At 42.8% G+C, this 26,950-nt stretch overlaps 1 protein-coding gene and 1 long non-coding RNA gene across 4 annotated transcripts in view; one reads left to right on the forward strand and one right to left on the reverse strand.

Moving 5' to 3' along the window:
• The window catches only part of PKP3 (plakophilin 3), a 66,637-nt gene extending 45,391 nt beyond the window's left edge, over nucleotides 1-21,246 (reverse strand). Inside the window, exon 1 of one of the 2 annotated variants that reach the window (XM_083480823.1) lies at nucleotides 21,051-21,246. In XM_083480823.1, coding sequence (XP_083336949.1) covers nucleotides 21,051-21,092 — 42 coding nt within the window. In that variant the 5' untranslated portion in view covers nucleotides 21,093-21,246. The remainder of the gene's footprint in view (nucleotides 1-21,050) is intronic. The other variant, XM_083480824.1, reaches the window with a different exon arrangement.
• The window catches only part of LOC310695978, a 53,994-nt gene that overhangs the window by 2,463 nt on the left and 24,581 nt on the right, over nucleotides 1-26,950 (forward strand). For both annotated transcript variants that reach the window (XR_014520373.1, XR_014520374.1), the window contains exon 2: nucleotides 8,396-8,456. This is a non-coding gene — a long non-coding RNA (uncharacterized lncRNA). The remainder of the gene's footprint in view (nucleotides 1-8,395; nucleotides 8,457-26,950) is intronic.

A 26,950-nucleotide genomic window follows, 5' to 3' on the forward strand; every position in this document is an offset into this window, starting at 1 on the left:
TTTTGCATATGAAGGACAGCAAGTGCAGTGAGACTTTCGGACATGAGGATGGCCCAAATGCTAACAATACTATCTGACTACCAGTTAATAGAAACAACCCATTCACTCTCCTCTTGCACAGTCCTCAGCTGGCTTATTTATCTCTCAGGGAAGCAGCATATTCCTCTTGGAAGTACGCCTGCCTTGAGGCTTGCAGGGGACAATAATCAAGACACACAGCGTTCCATATGATGGTTTTCCCTTGGGTGGTCTCTCACCAAATAATAATTAACTAGCGTTTGTGAAGCTCTGTCAGATGTCCAGATGAAAGACTCTCTGGACGTGTGTAGCGTTAATCATTGTAATAGCCCAGCCCAGCCCAGCTTAGCTTTTAAAATTCTGCACAGCCCAGCATAGGCGATGCTGAATTTCCAGCTAATAAATGCTCTGTGACTAAAGTATGAATAATCCTCTGAGTTAAAAAAGCACTCCCAAATTAAGGAGACCTCATTAAGAAGAAGTGTCCCTCTGTTAACTAGTGGGAAACTGAGGCACGCAATGTGGAGCAATTCATCAGTCGGAAGCGGAGCAAGGATTAATACTCAGCAGTTCCCAGGACTGTGCTAAAGGCTAATTGGGCATTTCCCTTCTTGTGCACTTTCATGAGAACATTAATTGCCACTGATATCCCCATTGATGTTCAGCAGCAACAATGCCCCAGGTAGAGGAATCTGGGGGAGGGGCAGGAGTGTGTATTTTTATTATTTCTTATTATGTTTGGCCAAGAAGATTATTCATGCTAGAAGTTCAAAATTCCTGGCAGGTGTCAGATTTTGGGGGAACTAGTGATACAATGCTTTTTAACAGCCTGAGGGCTAACAGTGTACCTACCTCACTGACCTGGAGTAAAGGAATCCTATGAAGTAATTTGCTTTTGACCAGTCACAAAAAATTGACATTGGGAGAAGTTGTTTCTCATAGAAGGTCATCCTATGGGGACCGCTGCATGAGCATCCCTGACTGGGCAACCTGTGACCCTCCAAATACTGCTGAACTACACTTCCCATCATCCCTGACCACTGACTGAGACTGATGGGAGTTGGACTCCAGTAACATCTGAAGGGCCACAGGTTGCTTACCCTTGCATATATCAAGCATTAATCTCAGAGTATAAATTTCATCTGTGACTCATGTCAGGCTGTTTCCAAACAAAACCCAATTGTGGTGTCGTCATGTCCCGATTCAGGGTACCTTACAAATCTAAGCTACACACAGATTGTGATGATCCTTGTGATGGTTTTCCCCTGATCAATTGGTGGACCAGGGCCTCACTGGATCAGTGGCGGCATCACAGTCCAACTTGTATTGGGCCACCTTTGTCCACACTTCTGACTAAACACTGTAGCACTGAACAAGCCACCAGGGATGGTGCTTTGAGGACATTTCCCCAACACCTTCTGTTTCCTTTAGAGGTGATGGGGAGACAGAGCAGAACGGGCCCAATCTGAAGCAGTGAATTTTAGTAAAGTGGCAGAAAATCCTTTCCCCTTCTGCCATCCATATTGTGGCCTTTGCTCTTTTCCTTCTCTGATGAAATCTCCAAGATAGCATCAGGAAGCAGGAGGTGTGTGGGGTGTGTGGGTCAAGGGTGGGTCATCTGGATAGAGATGGGCCTGGACTTATCCTTCCCATGTCAGCTGGCTACAAGACTAAAGATACTTCTGGATGTGATTTTGAGCACAAAGGAAATACAAAGATGGCATTCTCTCTCTCTCTCTCTCTCTCTCTCTCTCTCTCTCTATCTATCTATCATCTCTCCCCACTTCCCATTGTGTGAATACTTCAGTATGAACTTTCCTTTATGTACTGATGCTCTTGACATTAGAAAATGTGAGTCTGCCAGCCTTTAAATGAAGTATAAAACCAGACAGCCTTCCTCAATTTGGTGCCCTCTCCATATATTACTGGACTACAACTCCCATCTACCCCAATCAGGGATAATGGGAGCTGTAGTCCAACACTTCTGAAGGGCACCAAACTGGGGAAGGTTGAAACAAAGAATCTTGTGGCAGCTTAAAGACTAACACTATGGCATAAGCTTTCAAGGAGTTAGTCTACTTTACCAGACACATGAATTAAGACAATGTCTGTGCAAGGCCATTTTGTGTGATCTATCATTGAAAATAACATGAGGATGTGCTGTTGTTTTTCTGTAACCTATTGCTGCCATTCCTCTTCCTGGTTGTAATGCCAAACCAGAATTCCTGGAAAATGTAACTCAGCCGAACTAATTAGAGTCTGTACTAATTAGTGTGAGGGCATAGTGGTATAGGCACTAATTTGGTTTGTGCCACTGGCACTGATCCTGCTAGTCCATTTGAGTTAGCAACAATCAGCACAGGGATCACCATCAGTCCTGGAATCATTACACCAGAAACTCATGAAACTCTTGATCTGAGAGTGCCCTTAGTAAGCGAAAGACACCTTTCCCACAATTAATCTGCACAAGTGCTTCACAATGTGCATCTTCCTGGTTATTGCTCTACCCCACCCCTCACTCATATACTGATTTGGTCTAGCCCGTCTATCTACCTCACTAATTTCTTCGTACAAAGATTACCATAATAAAGGACAAAAGTGGTAAGGACCTAACAGAAGCAGAAGACATCAAGAAGAGGTGGCAAGAATACACAGAGGAATTATACCAGAAAGATATGCATGGCTCGTACACCCCAGGTAGTGTGGTTGCTGACCTTGAGCCAGACACCCTGGAGAGTGAAGTCAAATGGGCCTTAGAAAGCACTGCAAATAACAAGGCCAGTGGAAGTGATGGTATTCCAACTGAACTATTTAAAATTTTAAAAGATGATGCTGTTAAGGTGCTACACTCAATATGCCAACAAGTTTGGAAAACTCAGTAGTGGCCAAAGGATTGGAGAAGATCAGTCTACATCCCAATCCCAAAGAAGGGCAGTGCCAAAGAATGCTCCAACTACCGCACAATTGCACTCATTTCACACGCTAGCAAAGTTATGCTTAAAATTCTACAAGGTAGGCTCAAGCAGTATGTGGACTGAGAACTCCCAGAAGTGCAAGCTGGATTTAGAAGAGGCAGAGGAACCAGAGACCAAATTGCAAACATGCGCTGGGTTATGGAGAAAGCTAGAGAGTTCCAGAAAGACATCTACTTCTGCTTCATTGACTATGCAAAAGCCTTTGACTGTGTCGACCACAGCAAACAATGGCAAGTTCTTAAAGAAATGGGAGTGCCTGATCACCTCATCTGTCTCCTGAGAAATCTCTATGTGGGACAAGAAGCTACAGTTGGAACTGAATATGGAACAACAGATTGGTTCAAAATTGGGAAAGGAGTACGACAAGGCTGTATATTGTCTCCCTGCTTATTTAACTTATATGCAGAATTCATCATGTGAAAGGCTGGGCTGGATGAATCTCTAGCCGGAATTAAGATTGCCGGAAGAAATATCAACAACCTCAGATATGCAGATGACACAACCTTGATGGCAGAAAGTGAGGAGGAATTAAAGAACCTTTTAATGAGGGTGAAAAAGGAGAGCGCAAAATATGGTTTGAAGCTCAACATCAAAAAAACGAAGATCATGGCCACTGGTCCCATCACCTCCTGGCAAATAGAAGGGGAAGAAATGGAGGCAGTGAGAGATTTTACTTTCTTGGGCTCCATGATCACTGCAGATGGTGACAGCAGCCACAAAATTAAAATATGCCTGCTTCTTGGGAGAAAAGCAATGACAAACCTAGACAGTATCTTAAAAAGCAGAGACATCACCTTGCTGACAAAGGTCCGCATAGTTAAAGTGATGGTTTTCCCAGTAGTGATGTATGGAAGTGAGAGCTGGACCATAAAGAAGGCTGATTGCCGAAGAATTGATGCTTTTGAATTATGGTGCTGGAGGAGACTCTTGAGAGTCCCATGGACTGCAAGAAGATCAAACCTAACCATTCTTAAGGAAATCAGCCCTGAATGCTCAGTGGAAAGACAGATCGTGAAGCTGAGGCTCCAATACTTTGGCCACCTCCTGAGAAGAGAAGACTCCCTGGAAAAGACCCTGATGTTGGGAAAGATTGAGGGCACAAGGAGAAGGGGACGACAGAGGACGAGATGGTTGGACAGTGTTCTCGAAGGTACCAGCATGAGTTTGACCAAGCTGCGGGAGGCAGTGGAAGACAGGAGTGCCTGGCATGCTCTGGTCTGTGGGGTCACGAAGAGTCAGACACGACTAAACGACTAAACAACAACAACAACTTCTTCTTCTGGAAAATGTAACTTCTGACTTTGTGCGCTACCATGGCTGTTGAATAGTCTCGTCACAAGTTCTCTCCCCCCTCCCAATTTTTTATATTTTGCACAGCAAAGCAAAAATCTGTTTTCTCGGAAGCTTCACATGTTGTATTGCACAACACAGCATTATTTTAGAAAATCCTGCAATCTCAAGAGAATATACCCCCCCCCCCACACACACTGAAAATGTTTGAAAACTACACCTGCAGTGATGCCAGGTGTGAGTTCAACTTACTGAACTCACAGTACACACAGAACCCCCTTGCCAGCACTGATGCAGCTGATTGACAGTACTGGTTCACTGAAAACCAGAGCTGCCTTGGGGTGAGACATGGGAGACCAGATGAAAGGAGGACAGGGCTCCTGTTCCTTGGGCAGTTTTGCAGGGGAATTAATTCTGATAGGTTTTGATTTTGATTAATTTTCACCTATGACTGAAAGCTTGCCAATATTCCCTCTTCTGTGCAACCATAAAGGGAGAGGAGTCTGCCTCACCTGTTGTCCTTTGCATTCAGTCACCCCAAGTAAAACTGTCATGAGAACTGGCCCTTTCACAGAGAAGGTGCTCCATCACTACCCTAAAATTCCCTTACCTGACTTTGGTATCAGACACAGAGACTGCATGACCGTTAGCCCCATGCACAAGGGAGGCTACCGATATTTTACATATCTCTACAATAGGAGAAGATGGCAAACTTCTCATATAATTGGAAACTGTTCCCACAGTTTCAGCTGTGAATTTAAAGAGTCCAGCATGGGCAGCGCACACAGGCATTCTCAGATAATTGATTGCACTATGCTAGTTTCTGCCTGCAAGAAACCATTTCCGCTTCGACTTTTCTGCCAAAACCCTTTTCTGCACATCTGCTATGGAATCTTGTGTGTTCCGGAGCAGAAATCCAGAGCATCAGGCCTAGTGGCCAAATGTCGCCCTCCAGCCCATCTCACCCTTCAGCCACACCCACTCTCCAGCCATATCCCTTCTCCCTAGGTCACAGCTCTCACCAGCCTTGCTTAATACCCTCCTTGAGTGTTTCTGCCTGGCTGGAATGTCTCCTTGATCTCTGGGCACTTTCAGGCTGTCATTAATTTCAGGCAGCATTCAATCACGTTTCAACAAATTCAGGTTGCACAATTAAAGTGAATTAGAGCTCTTGCACAACAAACTTACCTTCCCCCCACAACAAAACCCAGACATTTTGCAATAAGGAAAGCTGACCTCCCTGCATACTTCCTGCAAACTAATTAGGATGAATGTTCAATACACAGGTCATCTGAATGTGACTTGTGACAATTACTGTTGGATGGAGGAGTGTGTGTGTGTGTGTGTGTGTGCGCGTGTGGAAGCTAGCCTGCTGTAGAAATTGCATCTCTGCTGCCCAGTATGTTGATGATGGATTTACACAAGCTGTTGTCATGAAGAATTTAATATTTTTATATACATGGGGCTCCCCAAAATGCACTCAGGGTTGATTTCTGCTTTTCAGTGGGATGGCCCAGAAATGACCTCTTTCAATATGTCCATGCACAGATAGCATCAAACATACCATACAACGCTGACAATAGTGTAGCAAAGGTACATGCAAAATAAATCAACCTGTATCTTGCTCTTAGCTGATGAAAGAGAACTGCAGGGCAGCCCCGGACAACTGGTTAAACTGGAGACATTGAGACAAGCAGCCAGACCCTCCACATAAAAGTGCCCATGCCACCATAAGTCAATGGCAACTTCTTGAAACCCACCTGCCAGCCTTTCCAGCTGCTGTGGTTTAAGTTCCCTCTCGACTCAAATTTCTCTCCCACAGTCAGTGACAAAAGCATTGAAATCTACCCTTGCAGAGCAATCAATAAACTTTTGTCCCCACCTAAGGGCCAAATCAGCCTTGTAATGAAAGGGAAAGAGAAGGAGGGAAAGCGTGAGAGCTGCTTCCAATGAAAAGCTGTGAACCGTCAGCAACAGAGAAGGCTTAATGCATAAGTGCCAAAAAATAAAAATAAAAATTACCAGGAGGTAACTGAAGCTGCAGGTGGAAGACGTTTCGAACAAATATTATGCATGTTGAGGACTGGTTGTTAAATGTTTTTATAGCACTTACAACATATAAAGTAAGTTTTAGCTAGATCATGTTCACAAGGAATCAGGAAAGTAGGTAATGAATTAGATGCTTTGACTGTGTACACATTACCGGCTTAAAATGCATCTAGGTATAAAAGAGCCTTTCCTAAAAACCCAGAAGCTTTTCAAAAAACAAGTGAGTCTGTTGATGTATGCGACCACGGCTGCGCGGATTTTACTTGCACAAAAGTGGAGAACAGACGTAGTTACAACAAAAGAGGAGTGGCGTCATAAACTGCTGGAATACGTGGAACTAGTGGGTATGACTAATAGAATAAGAAACAGAGATGAAAAAGAACTTGAAGAGGATTGGATGCTATATATAGAATATATGAAAAAATTATTATAATAAGACAACCTAGCAGGATGAGCATAATTCAGCAGCGTAAGTTATAACATGAGATAAAGAGAAGGAGAGAGGAAAATTTGGAAGAACAAAAAGATGAGATAGGTTGGGAACAGAGAGGAAACGAGGGAAGGAGTGGAAGGAGAGGACATAGATCAGGGACAGAGAACCTTTGACTGTGAAGAAACTGTTCAACTCAATTCTCATCACCATGCTGCCCAGGGCTGATGGGAGTCCAGGAGGATCTGGAAGATCACAACTCCCATCAGCCCTGGTCAATGGTCAGGGATGATAGGTGTTGTAGTCCAGCAACATCTGCAGCTTGGGCTATAACATCAACAAGATGTAGTGCCAATGCACATCCTTTTAAATAAAGATTCACATCATAATGATGGAGTGAGCTGTAAGGGCAGACTAGAGGGTCTGCACAATTATTTGCTACCTACAAAACCAGTAGCCACATACTACCACTCACCCCCTACCTCAGTAATGCTGAATTTGAGGTGATGGGCCCATTCTCTGTGGCATACTAAGAGCTCCAACACTTGCTGGAAGACCAGTGCAACTCCAAAGGTTCTTCCTCACTCATTAAGTGCAGGATGATGTAATAGCTGAAGCAGGCGTGAGCCAACTGCTTTACTGCCCGAGGTATGATGTCTGTAGGATCAAGCTGCCTGGCAAGTTAATGTAGCCGTATCTCATCAACTATCTGATATGCAGCTGTAATAAGCAAGTCCTAATCTCTCAATCACATGTGTAAATTAAAGGAATGGTGTCGACCCACCTCTGCAAACTGCTTTGAGACCTGCAGATGAAAGTTGCCAGATACCGGGAGAGAGTTATTAGTTTTGTTATTTCTCCCTATCTTGCTCTGTGCACTTTACTCCACCTCAGCTTCTAGCCTAACTCTGCTGTCTATTCCATTCATCCATCACTCTGATTATCACTGCTTCATTTCCTCATAAACAATGTACGCTGACTATCCAGCCACTTCAAATCCTTCCAGAGAAGAATTTTAATCAAACCTTCCTTACACATTGATTTCTTCTGTCATAAGCTCTTTGGAGCATGAATCTTAACGACCTTGCACAGTTAATCAAGTGCATACTGTGCTATCGACATCTACCCAATATGCCATTAAGAAGATGCTTTTGACTGAATATATCCTCCTGACTGGCTTAAGGCACGGATATGAGACAAAGGTGTACTGTTCTGAGATCCATGCTTCCCAGGGTTATATGATGGGGTCAAGCTGCAGGGACAGTGATAACTAGCAAAAAAACCCAAAACAAATGTAACTTGATTCAGTGATGATTGCCTGAGTTTTATAGGTAGCCTCCTGGAGGTGGAGGAACTGCAGCTACTGAGTTGTTTCCAGGGCTTCCACCCATCAGGAAGTGAATGTAGATCTCTGTACTGAGCCCCAGGAGCACAGCATCTCCCCTTATTTCATGAATCGCCTCTCATGCCCAGAGAAATCAGGGGCGGAAAATGAGTTCTGCAAGCCCAAATAGTATTTTAATTCCATCCCGGTTGCCAGGTGAATGCAATATTGCTTATAATAAGTGGATCTCCTTTATGTTTCGTTCCAGAATATAGCAGCTTTGCACATAATGCTTTCTTCACATTTCAGGAACTACTGCTTGTCCTCCCACCCCCGGATTTATTTATGTGATCATCAGGCATCATCACAAGTAAGTTGTCCCTAGCAGCAAATCTTTTGCACTTACTCCTGTATTTAGACTTGTGGGGGAAAATATAGACAACAACTTTATAAAACACTAGAACATGTCATGTAATCATATGCTCTTTACTTTGAAAAGTTCCTTCCATTTCTTAATTTTGCCTGAACAGATGGTTTAGTAGATACTTGAAATCATATAGGCCTACTTCCAACATTACTTTTAAAAGACACAGAATATTTTTTACTCTTACCACATAAGATACAACCTATCATTTTGTAGGGAAATATATATTGTGCATCCGTTTCCCAGAAAATTTGAACGTGGAACAAAACTCCAGCATCTCATCAGTTTACGAATGACTTTGTCAGAGAGTAGATGTATGAGTAACCTTATGGGGCGTTTACCTGGATCTTCAGGTATACTCAAGTCTTAAGGAACTAATCCCAAAAGAAGCACTCATTTTTACTGCTTACATCAGTTGTTCTTAAATGGTGTGGCATGCTGGGAAGATTCAAGAACAATGAAAGAAACATTTAAATATTTCAATGTAGTACAGTTGAGTAGTGTAGCAATATAATATTTTTATGGATAGATATGTATATGGAACAGGGATTTTCAACTCTGACAAATGTGAAAGACCAGAAAAGAGAAAGGCTTTTTGGTGCTGATGAGGATATGAGGGTTTGTCTGTCTCAAATTAGACCTAATATAAATGAGATTACCTGGCAAAAGTAAGCTCATACCTTTCACTGAGTTTGTATACATACTACATATATAAGAGGCTCATTTATATTTTGGGAATGATTCATGTACTTATGTAGCTACATTGTTTTATTCTTTTCGAATGTCTCATGATCATATTATAAAGTAGTTGTGTTTCTGTGTAATAAATCAAGCACTGTTATGAGTTGTTTCTCTCTCCCCCCCCCCCCATGTATTTCTTATCAATAACAACTTCAGTATGGTGCAAGCAATTTTTTATTCTGAAAGTTTGGCCCAGAGAGAAAAGTTTGAGAACCACTGGGTAAGATGGTAGCAAATAAAACTGTCTTAACTGACCAGCAATAGTTGTTGTCATAGGTTACAAAACAAATTAAATAAGTACTGTAAAGCATTTATTTATTTTTTCCTCCATTGCTATCATGGAGCCACTCAGAAATTTTGATAATGAGGGAATAAAGGAGGCAGGAAGGATAACCCTATGATAAAATGGCTTCCTCTGCAGGATAGAAAACCTCACACAGGAACTCACATGCCTCTGTTCAAATTGTCCAGAGCTCCTTGTCTTTTAATTTTTACATAATTGTTTCCCAATGCAGTTGACAGCCCTTTCCCCAATACATATATGTTTACCCTACAAAAATCCTTCGACAAAAAGGTGCTTTTATTCTTCAGATTAATCCCTAAATAAATGCCAACAACTGCACGCATCCTTGAGCAGGTGGTTAATCCTCAAGGAAAATAATTGACAAGGCTGCCTCTGGGATATCCCAGAGCTTCTCTACTGAAACACTTCTTGAAATGCTTAACTGAGAGCCACCATTCTGGTTTGCTTCTTTTTTGAGGTCTACCATATTTTCTCACATGAGGGCAGCCATTTTGAAGTCATTGCATAACTCACAAATTAAAAGTCATCTTCTTCTGGCAGGTAGAAATATTGTTATGAGTTTTGAGGGGAGGAAGTAGGCTGTATGTAAGATTCTTCTAGTGTTAAAATATGAGTCAGGCTAGCTTTCTGTGTTGAGGTGACAGCCTGGGCGATGGGCCATTAAGGGAAACAAATGAAAGGGGCTCTGTGTGAGACGGCGCATGGGTGGTGCCCTCAACTCAGAGATAGTTAGAAGGACAAAGCCAGAAGGGTCAGCAGTAGGTAGGGCCAAGCCCATCACCCATTCTCCATACCTAGGCAAGTCACACAAGCTCTTGTGTGTGTGAGAAGGATGAAAGGAATCTGCCTTTTTTCAGGAAGAGATGGTGGAATAAAGCAGTAGTGAGGCAGTAAGGAAAGGAGGAGCTCTGGTGTTCTGAACATCTTTTCTAGTTCTCACTTTGTTTGACAGACTCACTCCTTCACACACAGTTCCGTGCTTCAGGTGAACAAAACAAAATAGCTTGTGCTGAGAGAAAAGCGACTGCCTGCCAAATAAAGGGCGAGTTTGCCAGTTTTAGTAGAAAGCAGGCAACACGTTTGTGTCTCTTATCCTGGCCTAGCTCTTACAAGGCCTACGATGGGGTGTGCGTGTAACTCTAGTCTCAGCCTCCCCCTCAGGAGAGGGTGGTGACGTGAGTTGCCTGGTGGAGGAAAACTGTCACAATACAAGTCAGCACTTGCCCGGTATTGCTTGCTGCTGCCGCTGCTGGAAACAGACATTACTATCCCAGCTACCTTGACTGTCTGGTAATCGACTGGATTCCTCCTCAGGTGAAAAAAGCAAGGGCCGAACCAGATGCATATGTTTTGAAATGCGCACTTGCTGGCTTGGCTATAGAGCAGGGAGGTATCTACTTTTATTACTAAATGCACCATGGGGAGGGGGGCAATGGGAGCAAAAACTGCCTCCTCCCCAGCTTTGCTGTTCTGCATTCACCTGCTGGAATATCACCCCCACCCTGCCCCAATAATACCCCAGTAATTTCCTTGGTATTGCAGCTGGGCTAGGGGTGGAATTACTGTAAAGCAACAAAGCACAGGGAAGGAAGGTAGAGGAGAGGGCGGTTTCCCTCCTGCTGTCAGCAAGCTCAGTTTAGTGATAAAGGCAGAGCACCCACTTTCACTTTATAGCCAAAAAGAAGAGCATGTGTTTAGCAAACACCCTGCATCTGAGCTTGGCTCTGATTCGGATCACTGGCTCCCCACAGCTCAGGGATCTCTTCCAGCACTACCTGCCCATGTTTTCCTTTGTAGGAAACACACAGTGTGTATGTCAAGTGCAATGAATCCCCAAAACATTCTCCTCCAGTGTGGCTTGGAGGCAGCAGCAGATTAACTAATAAAACAGGCAGGACTGAATTAAAATGCCAGCTCTGCCCTCCAATGTGAAATGCAGCCAACTTTGGCAATTTCTAAAGTATGCTACCTTTCCATGTGCAAGTTAGGTCTCGCGTACAAAGCCTGTGGTTGACCACACCCAGCCACAGGCCTGGGAACCCCCCTCTAGCCATCCCAATATCTGTGTATACATTCCTAATTGCTCTGCGTTCAGTGTGCTCCCACTGCTGGTTTGGGTGTACATACAATGTTCTCCACAATCCATATCTGTCCTGTTGTTTCTTGGCCAATACTGTGTTCTGATGCATTGAGAAAAAGAACAACTTAGATGCTTTTCTAGTTAATAATGTGTACACAGCCTAAGAAAACTCATAGCTGAAAAGCAGCAGGTGGCTGCCTAAGAAATACTGACCAGTATTCTTAGTGGTGTGAGTAGTATGATTCTCTTGCTACTACTGTTGGGCTTGTAGCCTCATCCAACCTCCATTAACCACATTCATTTAGAACTCTCCTTTCTGATTTTATCTGTGCCTCACCTTTAACATTAATATAGAACTACTATATATTTTGGGAAATGGTTTGTCTGTTCTCTATGCACTTGAACACCTCTTAAGATATTGTAACCAAATTTTGCATGATGGTTCTTGAAGAAGCAGGTTTTTGTCTGTTGGGGGGGGGGAGGGAAGATGCCTTTCAAAATTGCACTCAACCTTTCAAAACTTCACTGGGCTTTTCTTTGGTTTCATTTCTTAGATTTCCTGAGAAATGTTGGGCACCTGACACTAGTACTCCTCTGTGAAGAACTCCAGAAAAAAACCCAAGCCCATACTTTGCCCAGACTCCAGAGGAAATTGTGCTCATTGTACCATTGACCAACTTTCCCCATAGGGGATGGGAGAGGTCAATGTGGTAATGATACCAATTATTTCATTTATTTTATTTAGGAACACTTATAAACTAATTGCCATGATAATAAATCTCAAAGCTGTGTGCAATATAAAGCAAAAAAATGTAATAAAACCATTATTATAAGCCCTGTGTCACTAACACAACATCCAAACTTATGAGCTACAGGACCAAGTATTAAATTGTGCAGCAGCAGCACCAGCAGCAGTAGCACACTCAGAATGTGAGCACAGAGGAAGATTCTGTCCACAGGAGATCTAAAAGTGGGTCTGTCATGCCCCCACGGAGCTATGGTGTGTGCAAGAGTGAGAGAGCGGTCTGCTTCCATCACCAAAGGGGATATGCACCTCCCTACTCTGCTGCTTTATTCTTTCTGCTCCCAACCCATCTCTGATAGAAGATTACATCAACATTTACAACACATTACAACACACATAAATAAAAGTTGAATGTTCAAAGTTTATAGCTTATTGCAATACTTTCACTCTGCCACTGAACCTTATGAATACATACAAGACACCTGCCATACCCATGTACCTTTGGCAGTGCTTATTCCGCAACTAGGGCAGTTGACTCCCCTTTTCCTTGTCATTCCTAGTTCTTTAATGCTGTGTCTGCATTAGTTCCTCCTCTTTTTTCCAGTACAGGAAAGATTCTGGCAGAAGCTGCTTCTGATTTAAATCTCCTCCCACTGTTAGCACCAGACCATCTAGTTCTGCCTAGATCTCTACCAGCTCCTCAGCACCATCTATCCTCAGCCCCCTGATCTTCTTTCTCATACACACTATCCCTGGGTGACCTCATCATAGCCATTGTTTTTAGTACCACATGTACTCAGATGACACCCATCTCTGCCTCCCCTGTAATTCAGTCCCACATCTCCTGCTTCCTCTCCAATGTCTCTGCTTGCCAACATCTTAAACTCATTATGTCCAAGACTGACCATCTCATCCTTCCAAACCCTCTTTTCCACTCATGCTTTCCTTATCCATTGACAATGTTATTACCCCACCTCCCATTGATCAGTCACATAGCTTTGACTTTATTATTGACTTCTCTCTCTCCCTTATTCCCCATATCGAGTCTGTGGTCAAGTCATGTCACTTCTCCCTTTATATCATTGTAAAAATGTAGCTCTTCCTCTTTGTCCTCTGAGCAAAGCTTCTGGTCCATGCCCTGATCATCTCTTGCTAGGCAGCTACAATCTTCTCCTCCTTGGTCTTCCATTGCTTCCCCTTAATCCCCTTGCATCTACTAGGCATTCTTCTACCAAAATAATACACCTTTCTCATCATTCTGATCACATGAAATGCCTCCCTAAATCCCTCCTTTGACTTCCTGTCCTAGAAAAAAAAGCATAGCTCAGTGGTTGAGCATCTGTTTTTCATGGTTCCAGATTCAGTCCTGAAAATCTCCAGGTACAACTGGGAGGGACCCTGTCAGAAACTGTGGAGAGCTTCTGCCAGTCAGTGTGGATAATACTGGACTCCTTCGTGAGGAAGGGTAGGGTATTATTAATAATAACAATAATAATAATCTAGAGGGACCAATTATCTGACTTGGTATAAGGCAGCTTTCAATGCTATCAGTTCAGCACAAATTATTATTACCCTTACTTTTGAAACCCTCCATCCCCTATCTCTCACATATAGAACTGTCCATTTGGGATCTTCCCCCTCTGTCCTGAGTTTTGTGTAGTTCTGTTTCCTGAAAAGACTCCACCCTTTCTCTCTTGATGCCCCACATGCTTGAAATTACCTCCCAGAACTGCTGCAGGATGCACTTCTCTTGATTCCTTCAAATTCCTTTCTTTGGCTTCCATCTCCCAGTTCTCATGCCCTGCTATAGGTCAGCCTTTGCCTAGGTGCATGCAATTGCATACTGCTTCTAATGTTGACCCAGCCTCTATGTTCCTCCCCTTCATGTGTTGTTTCCACTGTGATGAATTTTAGATTGTAAGCTCCGCAGAACAGGGAGATGTCCTCTTCTACTGTGTAAAGTGTGTGTACCTTAGTGGTGCAATATAAACAACAAAAGCAATCATTTCCAGATGGATAGTTGTGTTAGACTTGCAAAAACAACAAGGCTGTTGTAAAAATTACTGGGAAGAATTTAAATGTGCTATATAGAAATAAATGCTAATGATGTTAGCACATGCGGCTTAAATTGCCTTTGAGCCTCTCTTGTGCTAGTTCTGTTAATGGCTGGTTATTGCTCATGAGAAGAGAAGCTTTTGTGATTCAATTCAATTACAAACCTAACTAAGGCAAAAGCCGCTTTAAGCTTCATGTTTAAAATGCCCTGTTGGTGTACGCACTAAAATGGCCTCTTGTAAACAACAAATATTTCCATCAACTGCCCATGCATACTGCTTGCATGCTCAGAAATGTAAAATATCACATTATTTTGATATAGTGTATGTGGGGTAGATGCATTTCTGCAGTTCTGAGCAGGATCATTGACACAAAGCTAGAAGTAGCACATCATGGGGTTTTTGAGGGGGATTAAATGAACTGCTTAACAACATCATTTTATAAGGCAAGTGACAATCATTTTTATAAACTACAGAGAGGGAAACAGGAAGTGTGGCTGCTTCCTAAAGGACGCATTGAGCAAAAAGTGCCAACCCCGTCAAAGCCAGTCATGAATCAAATGGCTACGTTTGTTGAGCCTTCATCCTGATTTGTTTGCAGGGGGATTAGATTACTTTGATTGTTGAATGAGCATTCATTGTATCAAAGCAAGTGTTATCTCACACATTTTACCGCATTTCCCCATCACTTTCCTCATCAGAAAAGTCCTCTTTTTTTTTTTTTTAAGGAAGTGGGTTTCTTGCACAAAAGCTCCCAATAAGCTGTAATTGCACAACCTAAATTTGCTAGTATATGATTGAATCACACCCAAAAACAGTGGCAAATTAGAAGTGCCCATGATAACATTTCCATACGTCTAACTAACTCATCTTATTCTCCTTCCTTGACTGAACTACCTCTGAGGCCTCACTAGGAAGTGAAAAGAGGGACAGGAAGGAAGGAAGGAATAAAGAGAGAAGATGTAAATTATTTTAGAGCTAAGGAAGCCTCAAATGAAACATTACACATTAGAACTTATTGCATGGTAGGCATGTAAAAAGCTTAAAGAACATTGGGAAATGATTTATGAGATGAAAAAAATGTTTAAAACAACCTTCCCAAAAAGACCGGAGGCATTTCTGCTAGGAATTGTTCAGAAGTCTCCAGTTGCCAGAAAAGCTTATTTATAAACACAACAATGGCGGCTTGGATTTTGTTAGCCCCAAAATGGAAAGTGAGAGTGGTCCCAGGGAAGGAGGACTGGCAGCGTAAGATGATAGAATATGTGGAACTAGCTTGTCTAAGGATGAGAGCAAGAACAGCAGGTATTTAAAGAGGAGTGGAAGAATTTCACTGAGTATATGGAAAACAATTGTGCACAGTTGAAATTTCTGGCAGCATTAAGGTAAATTCAACAGTATAATAAATATTAGAGTGATGTAAGATAGGAGAACTGAATTATATGGTTCTAGCAAAATATGCAGGAATGGTGGATAAACTAAATGAACCATGGAAGGGGAAGGAGGGAAGTCATTGAATGTATGGTATAATGAAAGATGATTATTTTGAGATGTAAAATTGAAAACTTAACACACACACACACACACACACACACACACGATTGCACAATAGCCTAAGTGTTTTCCAACCAATATAAAGTGCAGCCTCTCCCTCCAAAACAATGGTGGGCTCATAAACTTAACTGGATTTACAAAATAGAGAAAGAATTAATATGCCATTTATCACAAGTGGCGAAGCACAACATAACCAGACACTGGAAGTACCTTTCCAGCAGAACAATAGACAATGGATACTGAACAGTTTGCGAAACTGTGGACAAATTGAGAAAGATGGTTTTTACCCCGGTGTGGTTTAATTTCATAACACATGCCAGTATTCCAGAAAATGAACAATTACTAGCACCAGCATTTGGCTCAATCTGGTTGATCTAAATTTAAATTTAAACATAAATTATCATCTTCAGTTTGAACCCCCACCTACCACTTTCATCAATATACCAACACTTTGTATTGTTTCATTGGTAACATAAGAGGAAAAATGAGTATTACTCATACTTAATCTAAGCACAACCCCCAGAGCTGCTGATTAAGTGTTTTAGTTATAAAATGATGAATGTTAGCTCCGTTCTATCATATTTCCCCTTTGTTTTCATTTTTGTTTCTATTTAAACCACTCTATGAACCTAGAACTTGTACATTGACCACTAATAATGAACCATATCTTGTAGATATCACTTCAAATTTATTGTGGCATGAGAAGGCTTGGTCTGTTTATTTGTATCATTTATTATTCCTATGATCCCTGTTTGTGAAACCCAATGAAAGGTTAGTTAGCTAAAAACAACAACCCTATCCACTGAAACAGCAACATTGTGAATTATTCTAGTAGTAGAGTCAGAATGCAAATAGTTTTGATAGGAGATCAATACAATCTTCCCATATATTGTCTTTAATGTTTGAAGGGGAAGGGCAGTCATTGAAGGGCAGTTTTGATGTGTGCATAATTTGAGGTTATGAAATCACATTTAGAATGTCCAAAGGCAACTGAGCCAGGGGTGAGGGGGAAATCCATGTGTCACAAGGGAGGCAATGGGAGAGCACTAGAACTGTTACCACATGAGGGTAAAAGGCCAATTAGAGACATTTTTATGTTACAATTTAAATTTGCAGAAGATTTATAGAGCTCATAAAAGCTACGGCTTGTGTGCCCTGGCAAAGAGGTGTGTGGAGAGGAATGCAGATTACTTGGTCAAGCCTACTGTTGGGTTAGTTTTGTTTCCAGAGCAAGACGATCTTCAGCTATTCCACTTAGCGCTACTCCTCTGACAATGCACATCAGGGTGAGGTTTACAAGGTAGATTTCCCATGCAATCAGCCATCTTGTGATAATTTGTATAGGTGAAACTGCTGTTACAAATTATTATCTCATCAACTCAAGTGATATACTCCAGTGCTTGCTATTCCACAAAAATGAATTGGATTACCTGACAAAGATATTCCCCCAAGAAACTCTGGGCATGGTAGTTCTATGAGTTAGCTACCCACCCACCTGGCAACCACCTGACATCATAACATTTTTGCCAATACAGTGGTATCTCTGTTTACGAACTTAATCCGTTCTGGAAGTCCATTCTTAAACCAAAGCCGTTCTTAAACTGAGGTGTGCTTTCCCTAATGAGGCCTCCCGCCGCCGGTGCCCTTCCACCATTTGGCTTCCGTTTGTAGACTGAGGTAAAGTTCGCTAACCAGAATACTACTTTCAGTTTTGCGGAGTTCATATACCGACTAGTTCGTAAACAGGGCTGTTCTTAAACCGAGGTACCACTGTACAAACCATAAAACCCCCATTGGCCTGGCCATGTTTTATCTCCCTTCAGGTGTAGAGGGCATGGCTTGGTCCCAACAGCCTGATGAGCCAAATATGGAGAAAAAATTCTGCAGTTAAACATTAGCCTCTTAATAAACTTGTCAGGTTTATTTCCTGTGTGGGTCCTGAATGTAGTAGTTTAATTTCAATGGACAACACAGGTCTGGAGATTTCACCATGTGTGCCATACGGCACACATGACTTTGGGTGACTACAGATCTGGTAAACAGGTCATCTGTATTGTCGAGTAGAATTTTATCAGCCTCCCCCTGCTTCCCTGGATTTCTGAAGAGGTGCAGAGTGTGGCAAGAGTTTCCATACTACTTGGCAGGGCAACAGATGACCAGTTTACCAAGTAGTTCTATGTCCAGTGTTGTAAGTTGCCAGTTGGCAAATGGTCAATCGTCTTCATCCAGTAGAGTCTCCAAAACTTTGGCAGGATCCAACAGGTTCTAGGATGTGCTCAAGACCATTCTAGATCAGTTCCAGAACCACAGTTTCACTGCAGAATTCCAGCCTTGCATACTGTTTGAACTAGCCATGTTCCATAGTACTGGACAGCAGATCAGAGGCCAAGAGGGATTTGGTTAGGCCCCTGCCTTGGCCCTTTTAAACTAAGGAAAGAAGTCTACAAATGTTGGAAATTAACTAACAGTTACAACTGAAGGATGTTCAGAATAAAGGTCAACACTAAGGGAAGGCGATCTGGAGATAGTTGTGCAAATTATGTATATGCAAATGAGATGAACTAAATTAGCATGCCTCATTTGTGTGTTATCTGACATTTGGAGGTTGCGACACAACCAAGAGGCATTCTTGCTTCTTCACGACTTCCTTTGGCCAGAGGCATTCCCTTTTCAGAGGCCAGAACAACAGCGAGTGAGCAGAGCATTACTTTTCATTGAGTTGCACATTTTTTGTACATAATCCTGTCCCCCCCCCCTGTATGATGAGGATTAGAGACACACCTCTTCTTCTTTTTTTAATGAAAGACTTGATGAAGTACCAGAGCACCAAGCAGAAAAATTTGGATTCTGGATGCCACCCAGATTCCTGAACAGTGTAAACTCTGCCACGTGGCCTGCACCTTCAGCATTCCAGGGTAGGAGTGGGGGTTGCCTGCAAACAGAAGCCAATACAAAGGATGCTGGACGTGTATATGCAAAATTATAGGGAGGGGTCCTTGCAGATGCCTACACACATGTTTTAGCATGAACAGAAGAATTCCTAAGAGAAGATCCTGGGCCTCTTGGAAACGCTCTCAAGTAGGGTTGATAAACATCTTCAGCTTGCATAAATTGCCATCTCTCTGCTACATCAAGATCTGCATTTCATCCCACCCTCTCCAGATTCCACTAAATCTGCTCTTCCCCAGAGGAGGGCTTTGCTGCCAGGGTGTGGAAGGAATGCACAGAGTGAGCAATTCCTTCAGTCCCACACCCACCACCACTGCCTCTGGCACATCTAAGTTGCAGAATATGCAACAGCAAACCAAATTGATGAGCACCAACTTGTAATGAAATAGTTTCTCCCTAATGAATATTCAGTCTGTAGCTGAGCATAAGCTGTGTCTGGCACTATCACTCATTTCGCGGGCAGGAGTTCCCTTTCTTCTTTGACCATTTTTCCTCCACCCTTGCCTATTGAGAGTGAATGTGATGTGTGATCTTGGATCAACTGCTCCTAATAAAGTTGTCCTTCTTGCATCACCATTGAATAGACATGTTGGCAACCATGTTTGTGAAACTCCCACATGCTACACCTCTGCTCTCTCTTCCTTCTTGCTCCTCTTCCTTTGATTTTATGGTATTTTTTTATTCATCTTCACAACAGACTTGTGAAATATGTTGCTAACATTCTCATTTTATAGGTGGGGAACTGAGGCCCACAGGGGGCTGCTGAGAAGGTTTGAAGTCAAGCAGTGAGACAAGCCCAGGTCTGTCTTCTCAGATCAGACAAGTTGGGTGTATGCTCCTACTCTACTTTTTCTTTTTTTAAAAAAAAATTTCTAACCTCCTGAGCCAAGTTTTAAAGCATTTTTATCTACACAGGTTATCTGCTGGAGATATCCACTTTCTTCATGCCATGCATAAATTTACAAATTTAAGCATGGCATGTATTTTGTAGAAATGGCTTGCTTGACCAATTAAGGGGTTTACAGTAACATCCTTTAAGATCAAGTGAAATGGTTTTGCTAAAATCTATAAGCATGATCCTTTATGCTCCACTATAGCTCTGTGGCAGAAGCTATTATTCACTTACTCAACATTTACAGATGTACAAAATACCGGTACATTGCCACTCTCATTCCAAACGGTCACTCAACATCCCATCTGAGGCTTACTGTTAAGAGTGTAAGAATTGGCCTGCTGGATCAAATCACAGGCCCTTCTAGTCCCAAATTCTAATATCCCCCTCTGGATAATGCACAAGCAGAGCATGTAAGGTGATGACATTCTCTGTTATTTGCTCTTAGCGCTTAGAGGAGTGTGGTTTCTGGTTATGTAGGTTCCATTGAGCTCTCACAGCCAATAGCCATTGATAGTCCTCTCTCCCATCAAATCTTTTTTAAGGCCTTCAGCACATTTCATGACGCTGAATTCCATTATAAGTTAATTAGCCGTTGTTTGAAGAAGAGGCATCCCCCCTTTTTGACAGGAGAGGAACTGGGGCTGGGAAGTGGAGACTCACATGCAACCACCCTTTACATTTATAGCTGATGTGGGATTTAAAAAATCCAAGTTCAGGACACTACCAGATCGCAGAGCCTCTAAACAATATCATCCAGAAGGTTCGCTATCCTTTCTAGTGGGATGACCCTCTCATTGTGCCTATTCTGTCTATCTATAGAGAAAATCACAATGGCAGATCACAAGTCCCTCTCTCTCTGGTTTGCAGGATGTAAGCCATTTCAGGATCCAAAGGATGACTTGCTCATGACAGAGTCCTGTGCAGCTCAGTCCTAGGCAATTTTACTCAAATGCAAATACCCCGAAGTTCAAGGTGGTTTGGTCCCAGTGAAGTGGGTGGTGGATTGCAGCTCTGGTGCCATTCCACCATATAATTTACATGACCCACCAACGTCCTACCACATGCTGTGCCAGTGTCTATGAGATTTTACACCCAGCAGCCCAGCACTTGCTTGCACAATATCCCAACACTAGCATCCCCAAGTTCTGCTCATCCACCTCTCCACCTGTGTAGACTGAATGAAAGCATGAAATCAGAAAGAGAAAGCTGGAGACCTACAGTGTTTGGCATCCTAGGCAGTTTGTTCCCCTGCTGCAGCATCCTCTCAGTGACGATGGAGACAATTTCCCCACGTGCCTTCTTAGCCCAGGGCTGTTGAGGTCCCAGAGGCTGCCGACTGGGCAGATACTTCCTTCTGCAAGCACTTGGGTGAATTAAACTCTCACTCTTTAACCGTAACCATCGGTGCAGTGTCAGGCTGAACTAAGATGGGTTGAAAGCAAAAAAATTAGTCCCACCCACTGATGTTACCCAACCAGTTAATTTTCTTTTGTTGTTGCTTTAAACACACACACACACTCACACAAGTTTAAAACGCCCTAAGACAAGTTTGTTCTCTCTGTGGCAGTGGTGCTCATCTTGCAGATCAGCAACAACAGCTGGCTGCTGGGTGAGACTTTGCTATGGTCTGAGCTCCTGGCAGAAGGAAAAAGCAGAAGGAGGGAACACAAGCCCTCTTCAACCTATCCCAGCCTTTCCATTCAAAGCTACCTTGACCTACAGCTCAGGTTCCAGTAATCTCTTGGTACTTTGGCAGGGCAGGGCTGAGCTTCAGATAAACAAACACCATACAGTACTGGATTAAAAAGGAGATGAATCATTACCACATCATCAGAACCTTGTTTTTGTTTCTTTATACTTTTCCCATTCATTTCCCATGCTGAGCTGGGTGCCTGCCTGGCCTTGCCTGGCCTTCTTCCCATACCTTTGAGGACGCTTCCAGTTGCTATATTCAGGTGGGCTTCTGTCACACACAAACACATCCAGGTTGCGCCATTCAAACTGATTGGGAGTTCTTTTGCAACAAATCTGCTTTCCCAAAAGCTCAGCCTTTTCACAATAAGGACAGTGACTGGAAAGTGCAAGATAATACTTGCTTTGACACAAGGTCATCTAATATCCTTGCAAGCAAATGAGGATGAATCCTTAACAAACAGGTTGTGTGGAAGCTCCCTCTGGGTCTCTGCCCCTTCTTTCTTTACTGGGAACCTTGGGAAGAAGTGATCATGTCCTCTTGGATTTCACTATACAGAGACAAAGGAAAGCTAAGTATAGTTGGACTTTAAGAAAGGTGATTTGAAAAAGCTTAAGGAACTACTGGATAACTACTGAACTACTGGATCATGGTCAGAAATACTCAAAGAGACAGGAGTCCAAAGTGCCTGGGAGTTTCTTAAAGGTGAAATATTGAAGGCACAAATGCAGACAACGCCGGCAAGGAAGAAAAGTGGGGGGTATCTAAGAAAATCAGTGCGGCTGCATAAGGAGCTTACAGATGAGCTGACATGTACTGTATAAGAAATGGAAGATCAGGGAAATAGCAAAGGAGGAGTATACACAAATAACCAACAATTGCAGGGGGAAAGTTAGGCTGGCTCAAGCTCAGAATGAGCTCTGGCTTGCAAGAGAGGTTAAGAATAAAAAGAAACCTTTCTTTGGCTATGTTTGAAACAAGAGGAAGAACAAGCAAGTAGTAGGTCCTTTGCATGGAGAAGACAAAGAAATGGTATTGGGTGACAGAGAGAAGGCAGAAATGCTCAATATCTACTTTGCCTCTGTCTTTACCCAAAAGTAAAGCAGTGCCCAACCAGTGATAACAGAATAAATGATGCTAGGATGGAGCAGCAGCTCAAGATAGGAAAAGAGAACTCTGGGCTACTTTAAATGAAATGAAATCCCCAGGGCCTGATGAGCTGCACCCAAAGGTACTAAAGGAGGCTTGCAGGTGTTATCTCAGAGCCTCTGTCTATAATCTTGAAAAATTATTGGAGAACAGGTGAAATCCCTGCAGACTAGAGGCATGCAAATATTTCCCCCTTCTTCAAAAAGTTGGAGGGGAGAGGACCTGTCAGCTTGATGTCAATACCAGGAAAGGTCCTTGAACAGATAATTAAACAGTTGGTCTTGAGCACTTAAAAAAGAATGCTGTGGTTACTTAGGCCTAGCATGGGTTTTTCAAAAGCAAGCCATGCCAGATGAATCTCATTTCTTTACACACACACACACACACACAGATAGAGAGAGAGTTGAAGAGAGAGTTACAATATCCCCCATGATATTCTTGCAGAAAAACTGGTAAAATATGGGCTGGATGAGACTACTGTTAGGTGGATTTGTAGCTGGTTGACCCAAAGAGTGCTCACTAATGGTTCCTCATCATCCTGGAAAAAGTGGCAAGTGGGGTGCCGCAGGGTCCTGTACTGGGCCCGTTGTTGTTCAACTTCTTTATAAATGACTTGGTTGAAACAATTGAGGTGATGCTCATCAAATTAGATGACACCAAACTGGGATGGGTAGCCAGTTCTGCAGAAGACAGAACCGGGATTCAAGAAGACCTTAACAGATTGGAGAACTGGACCCAAACTAACAAAATGGATTTCAGTAGGGACAAATGTAAGGTTCCGCACTTAGGCAGGAAGAAGCAGATGGGGGACACCTGGATTGCCAGTAGTACATGTGAAAAGGATCTTGGAGTCTAAATTGACCACAAGCTTAACGTGTGTCAACAATGTATGGAAATGGCACCAAATGTCAACCCCACCACTGGGCAGACACCAGGTGTATAAAAGATGAAGTGGTATTCAACAAAGTTTTACTCAGAGTAGATCCTTGAGATTAATCAACACAACTAAGTAAGGCTCATTAATTCAATATATCTACTCTGAGTAAAACTTACTTGAATACCACCCATGGAGTGCCTGTTATTTTGGGAGTGAAGGAAGGAGGTGAAAATGATGTGGAAGGGGATAAGGGCTCAGGTATCATCAGACAGATGCCCTTGGGGATCACAGGAGCAAATATTAAATGCCTAATATGTGAGGAAAGAGGTGCAAGTCATTGATGAAACACATGGTCAAACTTAAAGGAGATGGAGGGAATTGGCAGCAGCAATCTGTTTGGTTCTCACTCAGCCATACAATTAACACTTAATTGCATTTGGTTAGTAATTTTTTATTGACCTCTTGTAAAACGCTGTAACCTGGGCGAGATACTACATTTCTTTTGTAGCTCACTGCTTTTCCAGTGATCTAGAGACCCAGCTTCCGAAATATTTGGGAGCAGCTGTAGAAAAAAAAAATCATATGGGCAACCTGTGTCATTTTAAATGTGTTTGCGGGAGCAGGTTACCCGACCTCCAGTTGTACAAATTCTCCTTGTACAAGTTAATTATGAGAGCAATACCTGCAATAAATTGCATGGGTGGAAAGAAGAGTGTGAATGTCCAGGAAAGGCAGCTGGGGGGGGGGGGATGAGGGAGAAGAAAGGTCACCAGAATCCTTGGTGCGGGTGGTGACATTGTTTCTCCCTCCCTACAAACAGCTTGTATTACCGTAACTGTTTGCACGGTTGCAGATATGTGCATGTACTTGAGGTTTCTTTAAAAATAGGTCACCTTTTAGGCAACGCCCACATTGTAAGATGAAGAACAAGGATACAGCGCAAATGACTTGACACACCTCCCTCTTTTTATAGTTTTTCACAGCAGCTTATAGCCCAGAATGTTAAAAACAAGAGAGAGACATGGCATTGTATTCCACAGAGTGCACCCCAAACGATAAGCAAATGTGTTTGCACGAAATCTCATAAAGTTAAAAGGGGCCTTGGTGTGGATTGCACCCTGGCTTAAAGAATCAGGTAGTAAGCAATGGGAAAGACCTTTCTCTGCTAGAGACCCTGGACAGCAGCTGCCAGTCAGAGTAGACAACACAGAGCAGACAAACAGCTTGACCTGGTATAAGGCAAGCTGCACCCTTTGTTTTAGGACAATGTGCCTCTGGACTGGTTTACCTGGGATGAGGTGTGGCAGAGTGCCAATGGGCTTGCCTAGGCAGAAGCATTGAGCTCATGTATTTCTCAAATGGTGTCTCATGACACCATTCACGAATGGAGTTTTGACATGTGGAACTCCTTCACACTACCCAGCTGTCTCCCTTCTGCCTTTTCTTCATCTCAGAAGCCCAACACAACACTAACCGGAAACGTCTGCAGAGTAGTAGCAGTAGCTGCAATATATCTTTAAATAGCTTTGTGCAATTGTAAGCATTTTACTAGTTTATGCTGCTACCTGGTTGTCTATGTTTGCATTTTTGTATGGTGCATGTTAATTAATTAGGCTACATTTGGTTCAGTGTGTGTCTGGGTGAATTTGGCAAAGGGTGGGATGGTAGGGGAACCCCACCATAATTATTCTGGGCATGGGAGATATGATGCAAGGGAGCAGGCAGGTGGCTGTGGATTTTGCAGGGCCATTTCCTATTCTGGATGCTCTGCTAAGGAGTTCTGTCTTCTGGGAGCCAGACTAGCATGTATAATTGAGACCTGGTTGGGGTTAGTCTGAACCAGCTGTGTCTGTCTTGGTACCCAGCACAGCACCAACATAGACTTGAGGGTTTGGAGGGGGTTTGCTATGGTCCAGAAGAATGCCGTATTTCTTTTTAGAGACATTTCTGCCCTGGAACACGGTCTGTGCCTGACTTTGGACCAAACAAACTAGAGATCCTTTTAGTTTGCTGCCCACCTGCTGTTCAGCAGTCTCTCTGGCAATCTCGAATGTGATGCTGATGAACTTCAAAATTCTGAAGCTGCCCTTAGTGGTTCTTCATGACCTCCATGAAAACCATGGTGATGTCTCAGTGTGTCATCTGCTCATTGCACAGAGCAGAACACATCCCTCAATTTCATCCTTGCCTCAGGGTATGGGAGGGCTAGTCTGGAGACAAGCGGGATTAAGACAACTGTGTTATCATGGTCAGGTTTGGCCTTATTGTGGCAGTCACTGATACCTGTTGTGGTTATTATTGTGTTAGTTTTAGATGTGTTTTGCAAGAATTGTTATTCTATATATTGATGTTTGTTTTTAATTTCTTTTTGCCTTAACTTTCTTTTGACTTGTTTTTATTTTATTGTTTGGTTTTATGTTTTTATATCATTGTAAACCACTGTAATATATTTTTAAGAAATAGCAGTATAGAAATATTTTTATAAATAAATAATATTTGTTGGTTGTAATTTTAATTTTCTCCATTATTACAAACTTCCTTTGTGATTTTCCTTATGAAAGATGGCATAGGAAGATTTTTAAATAAATATATAGAGGCCAAGTGAATTACTCACTGAATTTGTGCCACTTACTCTTGCATGTTGAGAGTGGAGGAACTTTCTCCTTTAGCTGTTTGCCCCTGCGGCTTCCCTCAAGGCTCCATTGTGGATTGCTGCCATCAAAACCTTCTTCGCATGGCTCACAAAGGGCAATGTGGCCAAATGGCAGGGTTTAGGAATGAATGGCCTTGAGACATGCAGGACTTCCAGGTGCATAAGGACTTCCAATACAAAATCTCCTGAGCTGCCCATGAGAGGAGGGAACTCAAGGAAGAAGCAGGAGACGAAGCAGCCTGAGGCCCTGGGCAAACCAGCTGGTGTTGGTGCCATGTAGATGGGCCCTTGTTATCATAAGCTATCCTGGTGGATAGGTGGAGTGAGCCGATTACCAGGTGGGGCTCCCTGAGAGTGCAGTCTGTTGATGGGGAGAGGCTGAAGCAAGGTTTGCATATGGGCTGGGGATGAATATATTTAACTTTTCATCAGCAGCACTAGCTTTGTGTCTGAAGTGGGGATTAGAGCCTAGGTTTCCCCCAACATCCAAACCCAAATGCTCCAGCCACCACACTTGATGTGATGACACTTCTTTCATTTCTCTGATAGCTGTTAGGCTTATCGCTACTGTCACACAGGGTCAGAAAAGGATGACACAGCTTCACAAAGTGTGGCAATATTGCTACAAGTGAGAATATGTTCTGCTGGGCGAGATTCCTTGGCAAGTAGGAGATAAGGTTTACCTAACCTGAGGAGTCATTGCTTCTCGTTGCTTTGTGAGGAGGGCGGGGCTTTAAGCAACAGGC

The sequence above is a fragment of the Podarcis liolepis genome (assembly GCF_965112155.1).
Source record: "Podarcis liolepis genome assembly, chromosome: 1".
In the NCBI taxonomy this organism is placed as follows: domain Eukaryota; kingdom Metazoa; phylum Chordata; class Lepidosauria; order Squamata; family Lacertidae; genus Podarcis; species Podarcis liolepis.